This window comes from Mus pahari, chromosome 11, assembly GCF_900095145.1.
Source record: "Mus pahari chromosome 11, PAHARI_EIJ_v1.1, whole genome shotgun sequence".
Taxonomy (NCBI): Eukaryota; Metazoa; Chordata; class Mammalia; order Rodentia; family Muridae; genus Mus; species Mus pahari.
In genome coordinates, this window is record NC_034600.1 from 56,878,701 (window position 1) to 56,904,390 (window position 25,690).

Sequence of the window (25,690 nt, forward strand, 5' to 3'; positions counted from 1 at the left end):
TTGCCTTACAGAAGCTTTGCAATTTTATGAGGTCCCATTTGTCAATTCTTGATTTTACAGCACAAGCCATTGGTGTTCTGTTGAGAAATTTGTTCCGTGTGCCCATATCTTCGAGGCTTTTCCCCACTTTCTCCTCTATCAATTTCATATCTACTTCATTATTAATTTGAGATATTACTATTATACCAAGTCAGATGAGGGTGATTGGGATATGGCTTAATGACAGGGTGCTGCCTAATATGAATAAAAAAGAATCCCTGGGATCAAGTATCCCCCAAATATTATAATAATAATAATAATAATAATAATAATAATAATAATAATGGTTACAATAGGAGATAAGTATTAACTGGCTGAAGGTTAATGTCATTTACATAATGTTTCATTCATAAAGCCAATTGTCGATCTAAGAGATGTCTCTTTGCACTTTGACTACAGCTGTAATGGCTTTTATGGTTTGGCACAGACAATAAATAAACTCCTAGGAAAATAGATAGGATAAGGAAAATGCGGTTTATTATTTGCCTTAGATAATAATTTATGAAGCAGTTAATAAGATTTGAAATTACTCAAGCCTTCCTAATTTAAGTAATAACACACAACAAGAGAAAGCAGGCCGAGGCCTTACAATATATGCACACCTCCCTCCCAATTCCATGTCTTCATTTTTGTTTGTTTTGTTTTTTGTTTGTTTGTTTATGTTTAATAATACACTGTAGCCAATTAATGCTACCCATATGGGGGGGTGTCTTCCAGTGAGTCATGAGCAACCTGCAAGTAATCATTTCCCCCACCCCCAAAGAAAAGTGATTTTTTTTTTTCTCCTCCAGTCTCTACCAACCACCAGTAGCACTTCAGTTGGGGTTGGGGCCTCAGGAGTCCCTCTCTCTCCAAGTGAAAAAGTTTAACTGATTTGATCGTGTGCATATCCTCTACAGAGAGCCTCAACAGCTCTGAATTCATGTATACAACAATCACATCATGTCTAAAAGACAGCATTTCCTAGCGTTCCTCCCCAACCTCCAGCTATTACATTCTTTCTGCCCCCTCTTCCATGAAGTTTCAAGAGTCTTGAGGAAAGGGAGTTGATACGGAGGTTGCATCTACAGCTGGGATCCCACAGTCAAGAATAAAGAACATGTTATTGAGCAACAGGAAAGAAAAGGTGAGACAGGCCAGCACCCTAGTTATTTCACCATTAGGACAGTAGTTCCATGGCCCACACTTCGAGAACTCTGAGACTAGCGGCCTTGTAAACATGCCTTGTGGTTATTTCTTAATTGTAAAATACATATAACAAAATCATCATTTTAAAATAATAGTAAACTGTATAATTCAGAAGATTAGTTCATTCAGAAAGTTACATACCCATTAATTCTATCTCCCTTCTGGGGGGGGGCGGAACTATTTAAAATTGTTTCCAAATAAATCTGCCTCTGTGATTCAAATAACACTCATATTAAATATGTTCCTTAGACTGGTAATTGTGCCCCTTCTGCACCTGGAATATGGGGTCATGACATTTGAGGAGGGGCTTAAATGATGATGCATTATTAGAGCATTATTTTATTTTATTAATTGAAAATGGATTCTTCTTGTACAGTGTCCCCTCCCCCCCATCCTCCCTGATATGCTGATATGCATTCAAGAAATATTAATGAATTATATGGCTATAGGATGTCCCTCACCCTCCCATAAGTCACCCCCACTCCTAAGAAGAAGATGGCCAAGTCCACACTCTGCGTCCACACTAGGAGGTGACAGCATTGCTTCTGTGTAAATAATATTCTGCAAAATCTTCTGCCTTAATTTTTTTTTAGTTCTGTTTTTAATTTCTGAATAGTCAGCCATCGTGATTTCTTTTTTTTTTTTTTTGTCCCCCAACTTGATGTATGAAGGTTTTGGTTCTGCCTGGGAGTGGATTGAGGTGTTGAGGAGGCCAGGGCTTGCCTGTAAAACTGACTTGAGACCATTTTAATAAACTGCACACCTTTAAAAGAAAGAAAGAAATGTTAAACACTTGCTAGTGGAAATTCAGTAAAAATTTGATGAATGAATGAATGAATGAATGAATGAGCCAACAAGCTGTTTTAGTGTTAATTAGGAAAACACTATCAAAAAGTTCAAGTGCTGTGCATATCTTAATCATTTATTATCTAGCAGAGTTAGTGCTGTTCTCCATAAGGAATAATGCATATTTTGAGTATAAAACATAGCTAGTTGATGAATGCAAAAAATCTCTAAACTTGTTACCTGTGAAATTATGAAGATGAATAGGTGATGCACAAAAGGATGTGGAGTTTTTCTTCAAGGAGATTCTTGCCCCAACTAAGGGAAATAAACTATTTCAAATCTCTTTCCCAATAATCTCATATAGCAACTTCAACTTGAAACTCCCATCTCCACTACTAATACATAGCCATTACCCTCAGGGAAAGAATGTAAACATGTATATGAATCTAGTTGGTGTTAAGTAGACAATATAGTCAAAACAAAATCTCAGTTGGTTATTATTGTTACCACTCAAACTCTATGTTCACGTAAAACATGATTGATTACATAATTAAGAAGAAAAATTCATTTATCATGCCCTCTAGGAGTTCATAATACAGTGGAGAAATTGGACTGATAGAAAATACAAGTTACGTTAGAGAACAGAAAAGAAGGTCCAAGCAGTGAAGGAAACTAAAAATATCTTTGTATCTACAGTTGAACCAGAGCCTCCTCGGAACCTGACTTTAGAAGTGAAACAACTAAAAGACAAAAAAACCTATCTGTGGGTAAAATGGTCCCCACCCACCATAACTGACGTCAAAACTGGTTGGTTTACAATGGAATATGAAATTCGATTAAAGTCTGAAGAAGCAGAAGAGTGGGAGGTAAGTCAAACAGAAGCTTGCTGGAGGAACCGTGTCCTCTGGCAAGGAACCTCCCATGACAGAATTGATCATTTCTCTAATTAGTTCCCACCACGTTGGCATCACCTTGTTGAGATGGCCCTCCTGGGTATGGAAATTCCTCCCCCTTCTAATGAGATCGAAACTTGTTCATACTCAGAACTCTCAGAAAGACAGCTGCTTATACTGGACAGGCTCCCAACGTGCCTTCCAAAGGATGTATCAGATCCAGATGCCTTGAAGAACATAAACTATACTGAGGCTGGCGGCAAGAGAATTTCAGTTTAATCTGTACATGGTCAATATGTTTTTAAAGAAATACTTTGTGATCCTCAGTATAAAAAGATAAGTTCACAATTATAAGCATTATGATATTCTACCCTTAATCATTTCGGTATATGTCTCTGTTGAAAGGGGGACATTTGCAAAGGCAGTCAAAATTAGGATCACACATTTTTTAAAAGGTAATTAAAATCCCTAAATAACATGGTAATTAGTGTATATTTTAATCTTCTCTGTCTTGGTTTCCTCAAAATAAAATATCTATTAACTGGTTTGTCCAAACCAAAGTCTACTCCAGGACAGTTTTGATACAGTGAGGACAGGAGGTCACATCAGGAGGTCACACAATCTTCACTTTTTATTAGTCCTTTGTTTAATCACTTAGCTGCTCTCCCTGCTTCAATGACTTTTTCAGCCAGACTTGAGATTTAAGGACTGAATTAGATTCAAGTTGACTAACATATATTTCAACATACTGTATAAGTAATTAGTATGAAGTTCATACTACATTCATCATCATCAAGATGCATGAGCCATCTGGTCTACCTGGTATAAATGATACTTAATCTAAGTCTTAAATTAGAGAGACATAAATCTAGTGTCTTCATTGCTAAGTACCACTTCATTTATGTATGATTACTTCAACATTCATGAAGACTTAGATTTCTTCCACTTAGTCGTTTTAGCACCAACAAATAATTCTTTGGCTCAATTCCTTCACTGGAATTTGTAAACTAATAATTTTATTATCTCTCATATGTATGAGTTAATTTGTCACCAAGTATCCTGTTGTGATTTGGGGAATTTTTTTTTGTTTTGAGACACTGTTTTTCTATGCTGCCCTGGTTTTCCTAGAACTCACTCTGTAGACCAGGCTGACCTCAAGCTCACAGAGATCTACCTGCCTCACTTTTTAAATTTTGTGAGAGAACTATGAAGAGGAAGACAGAAAGGATAGAATAGAGTGATGCAAACAAGGCATGGTCTAAACAGAGATATGCAACCAAAATCTCCAATACTTAGTTTTTAAAAAGGCTCTTTCCTTGTAACAAAATTCAGAAATGTCTTCTGTTTTCCTGTTCCTCCTTAGATCCATTTTACAGGTCACCAAACACAATTTAAGGTTTTTGACTTATATCCAGGACAAAAGTACCTTGTCCAGACTCGCTGCAAGCCAGACCATGGATACTGGAGCAGATGGAGCCAGGAGAAATCCATTGAAATACCAAAGGGTGAGTGTTTGGGCTATACTTTTGACCTGTGTTTATAAACAGTATAAACAATAAAACTGCATGCAGTAGCTATTAATATAGAAACTATTTTGAGCAGTATCTAGAAAAAGTAGCTAGAAAGGTGATCTAATAAAAAGACATTTGAAAGAATTGTATTACTGCCTGAATCACAGTTGGTAAACACCAGGTTTTAGAATAAAGTTGCAAGTATAAGCTTATAATGTCTTCCAAGGACTCACTGGGCATTCTTATGCCTCCCTGTCTGCCTTATGCCTACCAACAATTGATGGTTGCTTTTCAGGTCAAGAGATACATGTAGAAAGAAAAAAATCTTGTAGAAAGAAAAAAATCTTGAGTCCATGAGTTTTGTTTGTTATGTTGGCGGGCGGTTTGGTTTTTAATGATGATGTTATATGTGATCAAAGTTCTCTGGCTGTTTGTCTTTTAGACTTCACCTTGAAAGATACAACTGTGTGGATCATTGTGGCCGTTCTCTCTGCTGTCATCTGTTTGATTATGGTCTGGGCAGTGGCTTTGAAGGGCTATAGGTACTTCACTATCTCTCAGCCCTTCTCTCGGTCATTGTTATTGGGAATAATGACAAAAAGCCCTGATACAAAGATGATGGAAACCAGCAAACAGCCTTATCACCGCATTTATCCACTAGTCCCTGTAATTTTGCTCATACAAAACTCTTTTTTCAGAGGTTTTTTTTTAAGTATTAAAATGTACTTATTTAAATCCAGTGCTCTTTCCATCAAATAGGGACTTAGAACTGTAAAATTGTGGAAATCTGGCAAATGCAGCCAACACTGAGAAAACCAAATAGAATAATCCAGTAGCCTAAAAATCATCATCCAAAATTAGCCAGCACAGGATGTAGTGTGTATCTTCTCAAGTACCTTTATCATTTACTATTACTTTCACACAGCTACAGACTTCAACCTCTTATAGCCCATGCATCAGCTATTTGGGAATTAGAAAGAAAAAGAAAAACTCTTTCAAATAGTAACAATGAAAAGATGAGTCATTTATCCACTCTCACAAATTATTTTATAGCATGATGACCTGCATCTTTCCACCAGTTCCTGGGCCAAAAATAAAAGGATTTGATACTCATCTGCTAGAGGTAAGTGCCAGAAGCAGAGGATGCAGTGTGACTCACTACGTGGTGATAATTAAGTTCACACAATCCCCATTGATCCAATCTGGCCCTCTTGATCATCCTTTTCCAGTGGTCGCTCCTCAGCAGCATATATGGTAACAGAACGAAGCATTTGGGATGAATGTGTTAATCTTCATATTCTAAATGTCAGCGAGAAAGGAGAGAAACCTAGGAAACACCCAAATTCATGGTGAGGCATGCTATACTGCCCAGGGTTGCTACTGAAGTCAGAGATGACTGTTTTGTTCAAATAGCGAATCTTGAAAGATATTTTAACTAACTTGTTACCACTATCTCCTTCACACATGAGTCAAAGCTTCCACTTGAATGGTCTTTACATAAACCACTGTGACAGGATTTCCCATGATCCCTATGCTCCATACGAGCAGTCAGTAGAGCAGTACTCCATGGGCTGGTGTTTTCCTAAGTACGTTAGACTGATCTGAGACAAACCTAAAGCATTTGTCTCTGGGCAGAAATGTATAGTTTCAATTTTACCTTAACAGTGACGTGTACAGAAGCTTTCACTTGTATTTAAAGGTAAATGCCAGCTGATGTTATTACCATGAATGTAACTTGTCTTCCAAAACACTTTGATTGCAACTATTACAGCAAGGACTAGAGCTAAGTAATTTGGACTTCAGGTCCAGTGATCTTACCACCATTCTTCAGTCTAGTATTGACCTTTATAAAACCAACAGGAACATCTCAGCTAAGCAAGTTAACAACTGTCTACCTTTCAGCATAACCTGCTAGCCACTGAGACTTGATGATAAATAGCTATTTAGGGTTAAGCTTTGATACTCTTTCTTCCATTATCTCTCATGCTCAAAAGAACCCTTGCAGAAAACTATTGCTACTCCCATCATAAAATTGGAGAAGTTGTGATCCAGCAAGGAAAATAACCTACCTGAAGTCATAGCTACATGATAATGGATAAAAGCCCAGGTTTAGGCACATGACCTATGTTAGAGGACTGAGAAGGGGGAGGGGACTGGAAGAGGAAAGGGTTGAGATAAGAGGGAGAGAAGCAGGAGTAGGGGAGACAATGTGGAACAGGAGGAGGAAAGAACAGGAGGAAAGAGATGAAAGAAGTATAGAAGAAACTGAAAATGATAGGATCAGAAGAGAAAGGAAAGGAGAGGTAGGAACTAGGGAAAAGAGTTTGAGAAGGAAGAGGAGTGGCAGAAGCCAGAGACAAGGACCACTGTCACCACACTCCAAAAAAACAGTAGAGGAGCCTAGGAGGCCAGCCAGCATATCTCAGAATTACTCAGCCAGGGAGGACCAGTGTCACATGATATGCAAACACGATGACATCAAATGTTTCACAAGACATTTTCATTTTGTAGTTCTATGTTTATGATACATTGAGTGTTATATGCCCATTAAGTTCATGACCACTATTAGAACCACAGGGATAAATTAGGAAAGACGTACAGAGAAGTTTGGCAGGTAGAACTCGAAAGGTGACTCTGGTGGCCTGACATACACAAGTCTACAGTCTGGGGAGGGAGGGATTCTGTGAGACTACCTACAGGGGCCTTCTCCTGAGCAGGAGCAGGTGGAAAGCTTCCATTCCAAGACTAAGCAAGATACAGCCTGGCTGCTGCCCCAGGAGCAAAGCCCCTTTACTCTGCTCAGATACCACTCAGCTGTGACGCCAAGGGTGGCATGTGATGAAGCTAATAACAGCCATCTCTCCTTGTATCTGTGTTTCAATAGAAGGGCAAGTCTGAAGAACTGCTGAGTGCCTTGGGGTGCCAAGACTTTCCCCCCACTTCTGACTGTGAGGACTTGCTGGTGGAGTTCTTGGAAGTGGATGACAATGAGGACGAGCGGCTAATGCCATCCCATTCCAAAGAGTATCCGGGTCAAGGTGTGAAACCCACACACCTAGATCCCGACAGTGACTCTGGTCACGGAAGCTATGACAGTCATTCTCTTTTGTCTGAAAAGTGTGAGGAGCCCAAGGCCTACCCCCCTACCTTCCACATCCCTGAGATCGCCGAGAAGCCAGAGAATCCTGAGGCAAATATTCCTCCCACCCCAGACCCCCAAAGCACCACCCCCAATGGTCATACAGATGCATCCAGATCTACAGCATGTCCTTTACCGCCTGGCCAGCACATGCCCAGATCTCCTTACCATAGCATTGCCGATGTGTGCAAGCTAGCTGGGAGTCCTATAGACACACTGGACTCTTTCTCAGACAAAGCAGAAGAAAATGTTCTGAAGTCGTCTGAAGCCCCTGGAGAGGAAGAAGTGGCTGTTCAAGAAGGGGCAAAAAGCTTCCCTTCTAACAAACAAAACACACCTCGGCCGCTGCTCCAGGAGAAAGGCCCCGCTGTCTATGCTAAACCCCCAGATTACGTGGAGATTCACAAAGTTAACAGAGACGGAGTGCTATCATTACTCCTCAAGCAGAGAGAAAACCACCAGACAGAAAACCCCGGGGTTCCTGAAACCGGTAAGGAGTATGCCAAGGTGTCCGGGGTCACAGATAACAACATCCTGGTGTTAGTGCCAGACTCACGAGCCCAGAACACAGCGTTGCTCGGGGAATCAGTCAAGAAGGTTCCACCATCGCTTGAACAGAACCAATCAGAGAAAGATCTGGCCAGCTTTACTGCAACCTCAAGCAACCGCAGGCTCCAACTGGGCAGGCTGGATTACCTGGATCCTACATGCTTCATGCACTCCTTTCACTGAGAGCTAGACTTTTGGACCGATTGGTTAAAATGTGATTTCTCTTCAGGTGAACACTACAAGAGTCATGAAGTAATGTGGTCTGCTAACAAATGTTACAGGATGTGGGTATTAAAAAAAGAAAAGAAAAGAAAAACAAAAAGAAAAACACTACTTCACTCCTCCACACGCTTGTGCTCAGCATTTGCCTCTTTCCAACAGCTGATTTCCAGAACAAATCAATTTGTTTCCTGTGATTTGTAGATTTTTCTCTTTGCTACCATATATATATATATATATATATATATATATATATATATATATGTATACATATATATACAATGAAATAAAAGCACATCGCTTACTATTCTTGAGGGATGGTGCCAACAGGTATAGCCTCTGCAATCGATTTGTCATCTGACAGAAGGTATGAAATAGTCAAAATGACCTAGAGATGACAGATAGACTGGAAATGCCATGAAAATGGCTCTTAAGAACTGATGGCTAAGCCTTTACACTCCTCTTTCATTTTCATGATGATGGTCCCAATATTGCACTTTTTGGAAAGAATACATTCCAGGACACCAGCCAAATTGTTTACATCAGTCCCTGTACCTTAATGACCCATTGCCTGTATGCAAATGGTACCATGCCCCCAGTGTTTTCTTAAGGTGATTTGAATGTGTTAAGCATGGGTTATTCTGCTGAAACTTTATTTTATTCTAAGGAGTCTTAAGTGTATAGTTTGGGGAAATAAAATTTTCAAACAAAGTAAGGCCAATGAATTCCACGTAGTGAACCATTTCAAATGTATTCCTTGCTTCATTTGAGCAGGGGATGATTTGTTATAAACCCTAGTATTTTCTTAGTAGAAAAAAGAAATTTCCCAAAGACTAACATTAATCTAAAAGGTAATCATTGCAGAACGCTAAGAGAAGTGTTGCCTTACTGTACATACAATTCTACTTTAATACAAACCCGTAAGTTTAGCAATGTATTTTTGAAGACTATTTTTCTATCGCTTAGGTAAAGACTATTTTCTAACTTCCCAGTACTGCTGTTTACGTAGTCAAGTGAGTAGAGTGTTTTCTGCTGCAAGGTTACAGTGAGTATTCAAAGTTTATCAGTATATGAAGTCCCTGTTAGACTAAAGTGCCATGCAACCCATTGCCCACTGAGGAATGCAAAGTGGATGAAAACCTCAATTGAGTACAATAGAGTAAGGTTTATCTGATTATTTTTATCCCTAGGATATGTTAAGCAGCAGCCATCACTGACTTTGGGTTTTGGGACTTTCTATAGACCTAACATATTTCTCCCATGAGCTTTGGATATCTGGCCACCTATGGACAAGTCTCCCAAGCCACCATGAACAAGGGCAGTGATGACTGCGGAGGGGTTCCAAGGCAGAGAGCTGACTTCATTTTGTTTACTTTTATCTGAGCAATCCTGAACACAAAAGGATTTTAAGTAAAACGAACGTCAGCATCTCCTTGGAATTCATGCATTTGCAAGATCTTGGCACAGGCTGTGCTCACGTCACAGATGTCCAGATAAAAGTTTTAGGAAAGCAAGCATCTGCCCAGTGATAACAGTCTTAAAGGTCAGGGGATGGTAGAATCTGCAAGTCAACTCCAAGGGCAGGCTTCCTGAGAAAGTTCAAAGCAAAACCTTGGGTCTCCATTTAACAATAGCATCTATGACTCCCTCTCCCTCTGCTTGGCAAATCAGTTCTCTCCTTTCACCAACTGGATATAGAGACTCTGAACTCACCTCTTATGAGTTTAACATTTCACCCAACATGCACATGCCCTCTGAGATTCTCCGACAAAGGGAAAGAAACAAAGAAAACGCTTCCAGAACTACAAATACAAGCAGCTAAAGCTTATATTCCTAATATATAAGATATCTTGTGAACAACAGAAGCATTTGGGAAAGTTGTCCAGGCTCATGCAATACCCTGAATCCTCCATACTGAATGTCTGAGAAACAATTGCATCTTCGAAGACATAGAGAATTGGAGTCTGAATGGTACTACATTTACTAAGCTCCCAGGCACGCTCAAGCTGAAGAAGCATTTTTCTCTATGACCATTTTCATGAAAAGTTATTTTTCTCTCCCTGTCTTGGAAAGTATGGAGCAGAGTTTAGTAACTTGAAATGAGCAACACTGTATGTAAAGAGAAAACAAAATCAAAACGCTTAGTGATTTAAAATTCACATAGCAATGTAGCTTATATAAAGTCACACAAGACAATGACATGCAAAATACACACAACCTCCAAGAGGGTCAGTAAACCTAATTCACCTGGAAAGCTACCGACAAAGAAAATAAACACCAAAGCGAATGCAGATTAAACCTTCTTTGCCAAGACATTCTATCCTTCTGCAGGAGACAAATAAATGCATTTATTTACAAATCACCACTATAAAATTGATACTGCCTGTATTGCTCATAGTTTGAAATTTCTAAAAATTGGCTTTAGATATGTAATTTTGCAAATGTGGGAAAATATGGCTGTCTAAAGTCAAGTTACATTCCACAAAAATAAGTTAGCATTCACGGGAGAAAACCAAATCTATACAGTTCTATACATTTATTAAATTCTTGTGGTCAAATATTTTCTATTGAAAGACAGGTGCTTGAATGAAAGAAGGCATACTAGAGGTTGAGACACCTGGGATCTAGTTCTGTTTTGCCTTGGAAAGACAAATTACCTATTCTAGTTTTCTTTGTGTTGGACCCAATAATCTCTACAGCCTTTTGAAATTCGGTCTCCTTGATTCTGTGGCTTGATGAATAATCAAAACCAATCCCTTGCATCTTAGTGAAGGTTTCAGGCAAATTATAAAAATGCAGAGCCACCTTCATTCCTGTGCTTGTCCTGTTTCGCTCTTTAAAGTCTCAGCACCCATTTGTCTTCACATACTGAACATGTATTTTATATTATATGGATGCGGTGTAAGTCATACTCTAGGCTCATATGGAGATATGGGTGCAGAGGTAAGATAGAGCGCTAAGAAAGACACAGGAAATGAGACACAAGTCTTTCGCCATGCTCATTCCTGCATGGAGCCAACAGCCTCAAACCTCTATTCTCGTATTTGGTTGTTGCCTGTTTTCTCATCATCCTGTTTAATGAATAACCATTGCCCATGTAGATTAAAGAACCTTTGCCGCTGAATCATTTTAAAAATGTATAGTTTTCTAAGCTACTCTCTGAAAATTTTCAAGTTATGAAGTACATGGAAACTAAATATATTCATTTGGATGATTGATGGAACTTTAGGACACAAATGGCAGAATGTTCTCTGATAAGTTTTAACAAGTACATAGAAGGAACTTCATATGAGCACAACGTACCATCAGCAATGTCACTGACTTTTAATAGATGATACACTCTCCTAAGTGCCTGAGACCAATCCTGGTGGTCAGTTATAGGTCAATGATTCACTGTAAACCAGTTTGGTGGGAAACAGTCAAGCCCATATTGCATGTGTAAAATTAAAGCCGGGAGACACTTTACTTGATCCAAGGTGAATCCACAGTCAATGAACAACCAAAGGACCTGAACTCCAGGGGAAAGTTTGTCCTGATGGAAAACTAGCTCCTCCATTTTCATTTTGCTGCTCATCATTTGTAAAATGACCCAGCCTACCCTTAGCAACTTCAATTTAGCATAGACAAGAAAGAAAGAGATATGTATATGTTTTACAAAGTGCCTTTCTTTGTTTCTAAAAGGTTTCATTTTGGAAGAAAAGTGCATTAATTGGAAAGCAAATTTTATCTTAAATGGATTTCTTTTAAATAAATGGAGAGATGACAAAGAAAAAGGAGGGGGGATGACAAAATGTTCTAAAGACTAACCAACAAAATGTGCAGGGATTTTTTGCATATAGCTTAATTGAATCATCAGAGAACTAAAGTGAATAGTATCAATTACTTTGCCTGAGTCTGAGCATGATTGGAGATGAACCTGGGAGCCTGTAATTCAAGACTTTCCATTCTGAAAACAATGTTGATTCATTCTTGAATGACACTGAATTATATGCCTGGCCCCAAAGAGGCCAATGTGTGCACTTTGAAGCTCTGCACACAGATGGAAAAGTAGTAATGACCTTGAATATCTATCCTGTGACTTGTTATGGATGAAAGCTTTATATATACATCGTCAAACAAGGTTTTTTTTTCTGACCTTTTTGGCTCAAGCACAATACTGATTCTGGTAGGAGAGTCTCTGAGCCCTCATTGTTCAACTCTGGGTCATGTTACTGCTACTAAATAGGCTGCAAGACCTTGATTTTTCTTTTTTTAATTCTGACCACTTGTTTCCCCTCTTGTAGGTTAACCCTCTCAAAAAAAAAAAAAAGCTTCTACAATTTCTTCTAGGTCTGTCTTTAATTCTCATGAGTTAAGTAAAATCTAAGATTGTAGGTAAAAAGAAGCCCAGGGGCCATGGCCAATATGCCCCTAACTTAGACAGTAAATGCCTGAAACTGTGTAAAGACATGCTTAACAAAAACCTGAGAGCCATGTCTCCAAATCAGGTAGACCAGAACTCTTGAGGTTCTGCCTCCTTACCATTTCTACATTCTTATAGCCTTTTGAGCCCCTCATTCCAGGGCCTGCTATTCTCCCTAAAGATTAATTATGCAGAAAAGTAAAGTTGAGGTCTGTAGGTACGAAATTACCCATAAACAATGATTTGACTCTGCATAAGATGAACCAATTGTTAACTCTCCACACAGACACAAACCTAAATTATGGTCATAAATAATGCTTCGTTTTGATATGTATGTGTTTAAAGATTCAAGCCAGCAACTCATTTTCTAATAAATCTGGGATGTCTTGATGAGTAGATGTTTACTGCCTTAAAAAGAAACTTTAAAAAAATATACTGTTTTCTTCAGAGTTTATGATTTAACCAGAAAATCTACTTATAACTACAGTCCTTTCCTATGAGTAATAGGCACTATCTGTGAATCACATGGAGATTTTCCTCTCAGAGTTTTATTTTCCAAAAAGATAACTTTAGGTTTGAGTTCTGCAGGTATGAATTTCCAGTGGAGGGGAGAGGTAAAAAACAGAATGTTCCAAAATGTAGGGCATATCAGAACCCCACCAAATGGGGTATACATTCACTCAAATCTTACCGGAAACGGTAAATCTACATGTAATTGTGAATGAATTGCAGAGAGGTATACATAAGTTCTAAGACTACAGGCTAACAGCAGTTCTGTTCACACCAACTCCTTCTATGTCCAGTTATAAAGCATTGAGACACATAGAGGAGAAAGGCAACCATCTATACAGTCTGGTCAATGAGTAAAGGGATTCACAGATAGTCTTAGCATGTTGATTAATATTTACCTACTGTTGTTTAAAAAGAGAAGAAGAAATTCTTTAAAAAAATTGTAACAGAAACAGTACTATCAAACATAAACTTTATTAGTTATGGTCAAATTATGCCCCCTTGGATATACTTCAAAATACAAGCTTGGTTTTTCTGTGCACATTTTGCAAATGGGGGGGGGCAGTCTTTTATCACATTCTCTAAAAATACAAACAATAAAAAAGAAATTTTAAGAGAAAAATACCTCTGAAAATCATTTGTTTTACTAAATTCCTGAGAAACAGATTTTGAATTTTTAAAACTACCTCCCTTCCACATCCTAGTGACCTTCCTTCAAAGCTGCTTGTAGTTAGAAATGAAAGATGCCACATTCGTATGTTTGAACTGGTGTTGATGGGATATTTGATATACTTTTCATGTGACACTCCTAACTCTAAAGTATGCTATTTTACTCTAAAGAATGTTATTTTACACTATTTTGCTTTTTGTGATTCAAAAACCCATATATGCCATATTGAAGTATATAATCCTCTTATTGTAAAATTTATCATGTAATACAAGTGATAATCATTATTTAATGAATTGTGATCTAATCATATCTAATTTCAATATAATTATGTCTATGTCTGTAAAGCAAAACTAAATATATGTAATCGTGTATGTAATCATATATTTCTGTTGAAACTGTGAATGTACTGATTTTTCCCTTTAATCTTTGTCTACAAGTGATAGTGTATGTCCTTGTATAACTGACTTGGGGTACTAGTGTGTTTAAAGTACAACCCACCAATGGTTGAAATGTCAACCCTTTGGCTTGGCTTCTTGTGATCCCCGAGTGTTCTCTGCACCTTGAGACTTGCTTTTGTGCTTTGTGCTCTGTCATTAATTTTAAACAATGTAAGAGTCTCTTGTATAAACCAAAGTAACCAGCCCGTTGAGTGATCATTGCCTTCTGTAAAGCCATATTGAAGCAAAGACTCCGCTGTAGCATACGGTCCCCTGTTTCCAGAGCTACCACTACCTCGCTCCTGCTCTTTCCCTACAAAATACCACACAAAGTTTAAACTTTAAGTGGGGTATTAGAAGTGTTTGCTGTTATTGTCACTTTTAACCTGATAATAAACCTTCTAATTCATTACTTTGCAGATGCATGCTAGGTTTTATTAAGAACCATTTTCACATTTGGATATTTTGTAGACATTGGCTGATGAGCGAAGTTCAGAAAGAGTACACACTAAGTCATCAGATTTAAAGAAATAATCATAGAGTGCAGGTGTTTTTCCTATCAGTGAGTCACCTCAAGTTGGGTGGCCAAAGCAACTATAACCTGGGTCATTATATATGAAATACCCAACTCAGTGCCTGGCTCAAAGATGTTTATCCCCTTGGCCTCCCTTGGTTCTTAGTTTTGTTGCTGTTGTTTGAAATGCAAATGAACAGAATCACTTGGATGTGGATGAAGTGATTCTTCTAATTTTTTGGCTGTCAGATCTGCAATCATAAATTTGCAATTTCACTTCCCCAAACTCCCAAGAAACAAATTTTCTCGTTACTTGATCTTAATCACCAAATATCTTGTGGTATTGAGTCAGCCATTTATCAGAAATGATCTTGTTTTGAACTTAAAGTCTCATTTCTATGTCTCACTACTGTAATATCAACTTTTTTCTTTAGCATTAAAGGGTGATATGATGCTAAACTCTTATGATTTATCCTCCTACATTTTTTCACTCTGCAAATCTTGGGTTATTGTGCATTGTACTTCCTAGTTTTTATGAATTTATTCACTTGTCTCCATCCACTTTGTAGGGACAACATGGACAGTTAAATCTTTGTCAATTATATGAAGATTATGCTAATTTCTCTCATATTTTTACTGCATGCTAAAAATAATGCTTGCCAAATGGAATCTTAGACATCCCAGAATAATATGGTCACTATATTTCTATTTCTGTCATTATTGAAAATACGCAGCTCAGTGCCTGGCTCAATAAATGTTTGTTTCCCTTGCTTGTCCTTCTAATGTTTTTTGAAATTGAGATGAGCAAAATATCATACATATGGCTAAAGCAATGTTATTGGAGACATTTTAACCACTGAATGATCTGTAATCAAGGAATTGTTCGTATAAGTTGAACCAAACAGATTTTCCAATTTGTGTACACCCATCCCAAAGGCAAGGCAAAAAAATCCCCCTCATTTATCTCATTTGTGTCATATGAGAAGTTGATAGAAACAAGGTAAGGTGAAACTGGGCTTATGGAGAACGAGTACAGGAAGCTCATTTAAATGTTGTAAAGGAAGGACCAACCCATCAAAAGGTAAATGGGATCCCTTTGGACAGTATGACTCATCACTATTATTAACAACCAGACCTTTTTAGTAATTCTGATCTAGACTCATCCAATGCTCAGTCTATGATACAGACCTGTGCAAGATGTGTTTGGATTACTTGAAGACTTCTTGTCTGCTCCCACTAATTCTCTAATGCTGTGTCTTATTGGAGAATTGACATATTTTTTTTCTCACAGTGATTATCAGATTATACAGCTTGGCTTTGGGCAAAGCAACACTGACTTTGCCATACTTCTATTAGAACCATCTGCTTTTAATTCTAGGGCTCATGTGTATTTTTAATTTGCCTCATTTGGAGTGTGGGTCACCAAAAATAAGTAACATACAGTTAACGGTGACCTGTGGATATAAAATAGGTAGCATGTTTTCTGAATGTATTGTGTGTGCTGTTCTGAAAGAGAACAGGAATTCGTGTTGCCACATCTTGGTAGAATCAGGTCTAAAATCTGAACTCACCGAGTCTTCCTCCACTGTAGAGTCTCCATACTCATCCCACTATTTGGAAGCTAGGAGATGCAACTTCCATCTTGGTGTGTAGGATTAAGAAATAAGGTCATAATGTCATTAACATGCTCCCCCCCTTCTCCAGGGACCTTAGTGTATGGAAAGAAAATCTCCACCTAGATTTGATAGTCCCCCTAAAGTGTGCAGGGGAAATCCAACCAATTTCTGATAGTGTGTAATTCAGAATTCTTAGCATCTAAAATTATGACTCTTCTTTATGATAAGCATGTCCCAAACTATACTACACAACAGCAGCCAACCCTGGGAACATTAAACACTCTCTTTTAATGACCAGGTTCATATTAAAATGTGTTCTTTACAAACTGGCTTAAGGCTCATATTGTTTTATGAGTATTATAAAATACTTTTAAGTCTAGAACATAACCAAAATACCAGTGGGATGTTGGATATTGAATAGGAGTGGAAGAAAAAAATGGAAATTTCATAAGTATGTTTAGAAAAAAAGTTGTAAATGCCACCAGTACATGTTTGGAGTGGTGTTTACTTCTTATGAAACTTAGAAGATAACCTTAAATGACATTGCTGGTAGTTTTATTTTACATGATACTGCAGTGTTGCTGAACTGGTTTCATGGGATTCCAATACTTTTTCAGAGTCAGCGTTTTTACAATGGTAGCAGTGTTTAACTTAAATTTATTTTAATAAGTTGTTTCCTAGTACATGCTAATACCACTTATTATATGAAAAACTTGAAGCAAGCTCTTTCTTTAACAAACTTTATTAGAACCTGTTGATTTGATTTGGTTTGGGTTGGGTTGGTTTGGTTTGGTTTGGGTTGGTTTGGTTTGGTTTGGTTTGGATTTGGTGGAAGGGGAAAATGACATTCCAAAGCTCTTTGGAACTAAGATATTGAGGCACATACTAAAACGTTTTATTTTTGGCCATTCATCCATGGCATGTTTTCCTAAAGACAAAAATTGAACTCAGCTTTCAACACCTTCTATTTTCCTTCTAATTCTAAATCAAATCTGACTCATGCTTCCAAACAGGCTGAGCTTGGCCTCTCCTTCCACGGCCCTTGTGTTCCTTGTTTTTCTTCATTTGCCAAATTCATGTCTTGAAAATGCAAATATGACTGAAAGCACCCAAAAGTTTCTTGGATCTTCTCCCTGGAACAACCAAGAACAATCAATAGGAGAAATTCCAAATCCAAGTTGCAATCAGATTGTGAAACCACAAAATCAAAGTGGCAGAACTGACCTTTCTTGTGTCAACTTCTTCCAAACTAGAATCACCCTACATCTTCACTTAGAATGTTACTTATAGTTTGACCATGTTTTTATTGAATAAAGATTTTTCACAAAGTACCCGGAAATTGCATAGAAAATGCAGCAAATGCCTATTTACAAACACCAAATGTTCTCAGTATCAGTATTTTCCCTTACTTGTTTCATATCTTTTTTTAACCAATGAACATCACAGAAGCTAGCATGTATATTCTTCAAAACTAAATTCTTTACTTCCTCATTTAATGTCATCCTCAATCTTGAAGTTGTATATGCTTCCTGTCTTTAAAAAAATACATTTACTTCATATCCGTGTTTCAGTAAGTGATATGTTTCAAATTTTATGGATTCTCATATTTATAAGGCTCAACTTCTTGCTGCTTGAGGTGGCTATAGGCATATATCACTATAGGCATATATCACTCTGTATAGGCATATATCACTATAGGCATATATCACTCTATATAGGCATATATCACTCTACTTTGATTTTGGTTTGTTTCTCATTTGACATTTTGAGATATCAGTAGCTTCCCTTTACTGGTTCTATCTGCTGGATGCAACTGTAAAGAGAGTTTCTCCATAATATAAATGTGTAGGGTGATATAAAAAGCATATTTTTATAATCCCTAGATACTGACAAATTGTTGTCTCCAGGATATTTGCACCAATACACCTGCCCCATCTACGTAGGAGCCTCCATTCCTCACCATATATTACCATCTAGTATTGCCAGATGTTCTCTTTTTTGATAATTTGATGAATATAAAATGAATTATTAATATCATTATTACTTTAATATCCTTTTCACTGATAAATCCATGTCATGTCTGAACAATTCATTCATTACTGCTTGTGTTATATATTTCTTTTACTATATCCTAAATTATGACAGATCATAATTTGTGCTTCTCTCTACTCCTGCCCTGGCTCTCTGATGTTATTCCTATTTCTCATACAAAATCTGAATATCCAGCAAACAATTCTCACATCGCTATACCCCTTCCACACAATATTCCATTCATTCAGTTCTTCATCATGTAAACTTGAGACGATCCTACGCATCTCCTAAACTAATGTGCTGGATATGAAACTGTTTCGTGTTAAGGTTGTTCATTAATTCTGAGAGAAGCTGCAAGTTTCGAACAGTGTTCCTTGCTGTGAGCATGGCCCGTTGCTTCACGAAAGTTTTACATGATTCCTCGTGAGCATTTGTGCTTCTTGTTGTATGAAACTCATTTCTAGATACCTGTCAAGTTTTGTTGCTATTGGTATTGGCACCTTTGGGGGGAAACATCCTATTCTAAGCAGTTACTGCTAGCTAAAAACATTCATTTAAAAAAATAATTCATCTGGTGCATTGCAACTTAACTGAACTCCATTAGTTCTTATAATTTGTAGGTTTTCTTAAATTTTCTTTGTTTTTCCAATTATACCCTTAGAAGACAACTCTACCTTCGCTCCCCACTTCTTAATTCTCTTCCCGATCTGTTCTTTGGAATAGGGTTTCCAGTATTATTATATTGGTGAAAGGATACATAAAAGGCCTTTTTTCCCAGCTCCCTGCTTTCAAAAAGAATGTGGCTAAAAGTTTGCTGTTAAGTGGAGTTAGGTAGGCTAGCATTCATACATACCCTTCGTTACATTAAAGAAATCTCTTTGATAATTCATATGAACATTATCATTTGATAATTAATTCTCCATTAATTAAGGAGTAGATTATTATAGTAGGACTGTTCAGAAAAATATTTTAGGGCTAATTCACAATTGTATTCTTGAGAAAACATCACTTTCTCACTGTGTACTTTGGCAGTTTTATTAGATCTAATTTCCTTTTAAAAGTTAAAGTTTTTGCACTTGTGAGATTGATCATTTTGTTCCTTAAGATATAGAACTTTCTGAGGTGATCACAGATAAATTAATATTTTGTTTTAAGAATCCTTCTTCTTGAGGTTCTATCCTTTTTTACTTTACTATCTATAAGTTAGGTGCATATTGGCTTAAATTTTCAGCCCTTGTAGTATAGTAGTTTCCACATGCCTAATAAAGTTCCTCATGTTGTGGTGACCCCTCACCATAAAATTATTTCATTGATACTTCAATAGTGATGTTGTTATGGTTATGAATCATAACATAAATATCTGATTCACAGGATATCTGATGTGCAACAGCTTTGGGGGTCATAACCACTTTGGGGGTTCAAAACCACTGCACTGTTAATTTTGATCCCTTCAATCTCCAATTTATGGTTTCCCTTTACCATAACATCTACTTTTTATGATACTAACATTGTTACTTTCTTTTGGATAGTGAATTTAATCTCTTTTTGTTGTTCCATCTTATGAATGCATAGCTAGCTTTCTGTTTACCTCTTCCAATTGAGCTTGGTTTGTGTTTGGCTGGTTGGTTGGTTAGTTATTGTTTTGAGCTTTGTTTTTATTCAGGGGCTTTGTTTGTTGTTATTGTTGCTGTTGCTGTTGCTGCTGCTGTTGTTATTATTGTTGTGCCCTGTCCTTTAGGAGGTCAGTTTTCTTTTCTCATTTAATGTATTTTTTCCTTTATTTTCTCTTTTGAATTCTGAATTATATGGATGAGACCAATTCTTTAATAATCATTACAGGAATAGATATTAAGTGAGGATCCTTGTCAGACTGTATGTGCGGGCTCCAAGGTTAGGGACAGCCTCCCCACCACCATTACCACCACCCCTTGCCACACAGGAACAAAAGAGTGAGTGACCAAGTTCTTAGAAATTTCAAATGGTTGGAGGAAATCATTGTGCTTTGATTGGCAGGTTCACAACAAAGAGCAACTCGAAAAGTATGCCTACTAAGAGAGGGACCAGTCCTCAGAAAGGTTTCTGCCATGCCTTTTTCCAAAGAAGAAATTGTAAGGTGTCCTTGTGACTCCAAACCTTTTTCACTGAAATTACCCATCAGTCACTGGACCACATCCACCTCTGAGTTACACTTTAACAAGCAGTTTGTAGCTTCTCATGCAGGAATGTCGATGGGAAAGCAGAAGCCAGAACCAGCAGAAGTGGGAAGGAAGAGAGAGTATGGATGGCCAAATATTCACAAAGGACAGTGACACATATGTCAGAACAAAGCACATTTTTTTGTATACCACGAAGAACTAATAATAATAAAAAGGAAGGTTTTTTGTTTTTTTGTTTTTTGTTTTATTTTATTTTTGTTTTGTTTTTTTGGTTTTTTGCTTTTTGTTTTTTTGTTTTGTTTTGTTTTTGTTTTTTGTTTTGTTTTGTTTTGTTTTTTGTTTTTTTGAAGGAGCATTGTGTATCAGACACAGTGCTAGGCAGACTTTACTCTGTGTGCTTTCGGGCACTGGAGTTCAATAGAAAAACCAAGTCACCTTGTCCCAGGTCTCTGCAGTGTGGCTTTTTAAGAAGCAGCAAGTCGAATCGTTCCGATAGGAGCAGTCCAAATGTCTTTGCACTTTGTGCTACTTTTCAAGAAATCAGTATTGCATGGAACTAATGGTTACTGCTGCCGAGCCACACTTCTACTTATGAACTTCTCCTCACAAGTTTTAATCGCGGTCTCGTCATCCTGTACAAACCACTCTTCACAGACCATTAGTAAAGAAGCGGAAATGCATATAAGGCTTTATGTGACTTTCACTTTTCCAAAACTTTCCCAAAATAGCATTCTCCTTCCATTCCCCTTCCACAGGCCCTGAGACCTGGAGGTGTAAGGGATTATGTAGGGAATGCTAACGTTTACCCTGAGTAACTCTTACCAGGCCTTGTTCTGATACTGGCAAAACTAATTTGCACTCAGAACTTAACCAATTGACAAGTGGTAGGCCTGTGTGCCAATCTTCCTGTACGCGCACTGATGATGTTTGCCCAGCTTTTATTTTCAAGAAGAAATTCTCAAATTTCCCAACCTGATAAAACTCGCTCTGCTGCTTGGGGATTCACTGTCTTGGAAATGGCTTCAGATGGAAGGGAAACACAGATCGGCACCCCCACCCCCACCCCCATTTACTAGTTATCTTGCTGGAGAAGTTCTTCTCTGATCTTGCTGTATAGTTGGTGAAAGTCTGTCTCATCTACCTCCAGTGATTCAAAACAGTTGTCTCCTATATTTCTCATAACTCAGAGGCAGCTCGATTTAGCTGATGTTCTAGAATGAACCTTGGGCAAGGTTTGGACTTGGTACCCCAGGTAACTGTTAGGGTGAAGGAGAAGTTTTTCTAGATGGAGTCTCTCCCTTCATCCTCCCAGTTTTTGGATTCAGTCCATATTCCTTCATTCTAAAGAAGTCAAGTGAGAAACATCTTGAAAAATAGTTTTATAAAGTATCAGTTAGACCATAAATTGATTGTATCTTGTGGACATGCATTTAAAATGCACCTACTCATTGACCTAGGAACCTTTCTTTAAAGATTTTCTCAAAGGGAGAAAAAAATTAAGCACACACAATTCTGTGTCCACAAGTGGTAGAGAAGGACATATTAAATTAGGCATGTCTACAGCATAGAAATTGTCATGCTTATCCTTGAAGTAACAAGCCAGGAAAACTGAAACTGATTGCTTCCCTTGAACCCAGCAGAGAAGTAAAGTTGCAAAGTGAATTGTCATCCTGAAACTTAGAGAGACAGTTGAATCCTAACAGTACAACCAAGACCTCTCCTGGAGCAGAAGCCACTGGAACCATGACTAGCAGGAACATTGAGATAGTGTTGGCAGACTACTGGAGGCTGGGTATGGACTAACATGTAAGGAGAAATCTCTGTCAGCCACCGTTAGGGTGATTCCTAAACTTTCATTTGTCTTGTCTATAAAAACATCCCTGGATCACCAGGGTTAAGATCACCACGTTGCTGTGACTTCAAAAACAAATGCAGAAATATACTTAAAAGACTTCAGTTTAGCAGGGATCCATTCTCCGGGGGGAGACTGACTTTGCCAAAGCCTTATAACTCTGTGTGTGTGTGTGTGTGTGTTTTATAATTATAAATAAATGCTGGACATTCTTAGTGTTCTCTAGTCTTCTGTAGTGGTTAAGGTAGAAAACAACAAAAAAAAAAGAGCAGGTAACAAGAACCAAAAAAGAGCTTCAAATGCTAGACTGAAGCTGGAAAAGGGAACAGGCAGGAGTACTTTATTGTTTGTGCTGTTATTGTTATTGTTGTTGTTGTTATTGTTTCTTATGTCGTTCTATCAGAAGAGTAACTGTGAAGTCACAGCCCAGAGATAAGCAGTTACTGAAAGACTGAAGTAGACTCATAAGAGTCTAGGACTACTGTGTGTACCTACACCTCTATAGTTAAAAGAGTTGCCAGGCTGTAGAGTTGGCTCAATAGATGGCAATGGCCTGATGACCTGAATTTGATGTCCTGAAGAGAAGAGCACTGACTCCTGAAAGTTGTCCTCTGGTCCCCTCATGAGTGACATGCATGTGCCCACCCAGCCACCCACACTCACACTAAGATAGTAAATGATTTTTTAAAATTCTGAGGGCAAGCCAATGGCAGCAGGGAACACAAAGGCAAAGGTAGAGGCTGGGAGGCTGAGGCAGAGGGGTCATGAATTAAAGGCCGGAGTACACAGTGGTAACACAGTCAAAATCAATTCAAAACCAAACACACTCAAGAAAAGTTTAATACTCTAGTTCCTAAACTATGGAAAACATTCCATAGAGCTCCATTTCTAACTAGGCTAACAGAAAACCCACACTAAAGGTCTCTTTGCCTCAGAATCTATCTCACATCCTGCACAATTTTCATCAGAAAGAATCACAAAGGATGATAAAGTGCTGAGATAAAAACTAATATCTAAGGAGACAAAACAAACATAAGTAACAGACTGTCGGATATTATATAACTATCATATATGTGTGTGTGTGTGTATAGATAGATAGACACACACACACACACACACACACACATATGTTTTAAAGGTTTTGTTAGAGATGAGTGGGTATAGATACTCCTTTTTTTTCGGTTTCTATCGACTAGAGACATCTTTTCTATACTTTTACTTTTAAGCTGTGTTTTTCTTTGCCAATTAAGTAGACATCTAGCAAGTAGCAGACAATCTAATAGTTTTGCTCTACTGTTTGGAAAGGGATTGATTTGGTTGTCTTTTTTTTTTTTTTTTTTTTTAATCAAATACACTAGTCTGGATCTTTTAATTGGAAAGAAGACACCCTTAACATCCGAGTTCTCACTGGAGGATGCATACTAATTCCTGCCATGTGTTGATTATTTCATGATAATTTGACCCTTCCTGTCTTCATTATCTACTCTTCTAATGAGATGAACTCTTTCCTATATTCTCATGGTGGTGAAAGAACCAGAAATAAAGGTGAGCAGAAAGAGAAAAGGAACCATGTTGAATTGTAGTCAAATCACTAAAGACAGAGACTGAGAAAAAACCGTGGAAGGCCACAGGGGAGAGCAGTTTTACACATAAACCCATGCGTCTCGGGTTCGTGTAGCCTCTCCTACCTAGATGCCCATGTCCTACCCAAGGTTTGAGGAGCTCTCTCCTGTCATTTTATTTACAATGTTTTCTGCTTCTTTAGTTCGTACCTACTCTCCTCTTCTCCTTCTTCCCTTTCTATGACCCACACATTCGGACTTGAAATGGTGGCTTGGTACTCTCGCAGTCTCTCTTTTTACTTCCTTAATATTCTTTATTATCATCTGAACATTTATATTTGTCTGTCTTTCAGCTCTGGTGTTCTATTCTCCAGTTGACCCACTTCCCTGGTGAAGATTCCAAAAACTGAGTTTTTATGTGGTTTATGAATCTTTTCACTGCTGAAATTTCAATTTCTCTTTCTATATTCCAGCTCCTTGTTGAATTCTTTCATGTGTATGCTCACCCTCATCATTTTGCTTGGCAGTTTATTCCTCTCTTGTTAACTCATCTGGTTGTGGACTTATGTCTTCTTTGGACTTGTTGATGATTCTTATCATTCTTTTCCATGTGGGGCTATAATTTCATCCACTCAGCGAAACTTAAAATCAGTTATTGTGGAATTTTTCCCTCTTTCAAGGAGCCCTGCTGCCTTATTTTTGATATCTCTTGTTACTTCTGCATTGTAATTTGTACGTCTGGGTGTGGTTTATGGGCGGAGCCAGCTGCAGTTACTTTCATCTATCCAGTTTCTCAGACATAAGACTGAGGTGAACCACAAGCCATTAGCCAGTTATTCCTAGTTTCTAGCACTTAATTGGCTGTGCTTGAGGCAGGTAAGCCACACGGGTGTGCCAACCAGCGCCTACAGAACACTACTGCATCCTGTCCTTAGAGTCTCTGACTTCCAGCTAACTACATTCCCATAGACAATCACGTATCACCCTTTGTGGAGCCCTGGTAGTTAGCATCATTGATTGGTGGACCCCAATGAGAAACAGTCTACCCTGTGACTCCTACTTACTTCCCACTGAAAGGAGCCCCCCTGCATGGTTCTGACTCAGTCTCTCTCCTATAATTAGACGGGCTCTCCAAGCAAATACAAGGTGGATCGACGCCTGGCCCTTCCTGGACGATTTCAAAAACTGGACAATGAGGAGGAACTTGACTACTGAAGCTGAAGACTCAAATAGGAGCCTCTCAAAATGGGTTCCACCACCATCATGGCCAAATGCTGAGAACAAGACAGAATTTTCCCAGTGCCAATAATCTGGTCTCCAGGAGGCCTGCCTGGTTAGACTTTAAATTTGCTCAGTTACAAATGAGATCAGTGTTAATTGTGTTTTTTGAGCAGCTCATGTTTGCTTTCTTTTAGCTCAGCCTTCTGCCATCTTGTTGCCCCAGTTCCACATAGTGATATCTCTGTCTCTGTGTGTCTCTCTGTCTCTGTGTGTCTCTCTCTGTGTCTTTGTGTATCTCTCTGTCTCTGTGTGTCTCTCTGTGTTCCTTTGTGTGCCTCTGTGTCTTTCTGTCCTCTCTCTCTCTCTCTCTCTCTCTCTCTCTCTCTCTCTCTCTC

General features: G+C 38.1%; 1 protein-coding gene across 5 annotated transcripts in view; it reads left to right on the forward strand.

Moving 5' to 3' along the window:
* Positions 1-25,601, forward strand: part of Prlr (prolactin receptor) — a 176,683-nt gene extending 151,082 nt beyond the window's left edge. For 4 of the 5 annotated variants that reach the window (XM_021208501.2, XM_029544149.1, XM_029544147.1 and 1 more), the window contains exons 6-10: positions 2,710-2,879; positions 4,270-4,411; positions 4,860-4,959; positions 5,471-5,540; positions 7,302-15,606. In XM_021208501.2, the coding sequence (XP_021064160.1) occupies positions 2,710-2,879; positions 4,270-4,411; positions 4,860-4,959; positions 5,471-5,540; positions 7,302-8,288 (1,469 nt within the window). In that variant the 3' untranslated portion in view covers positions 8,289-15,606. Of the gene's footprint in view, positions 1-2,709; positions 2,880-4,269; positions 4,412-4,859; positions 4,960-5,470; positions 5,541-7,301; positions 15,607-25,196 lie in introns of those variants that run through there. The other variant, XM_029544150.1, reaches the window with a different exon arrangement.
* The last annotated feature ends 89 nt before the right edge of the window (positions 25,602-25,690 follow it).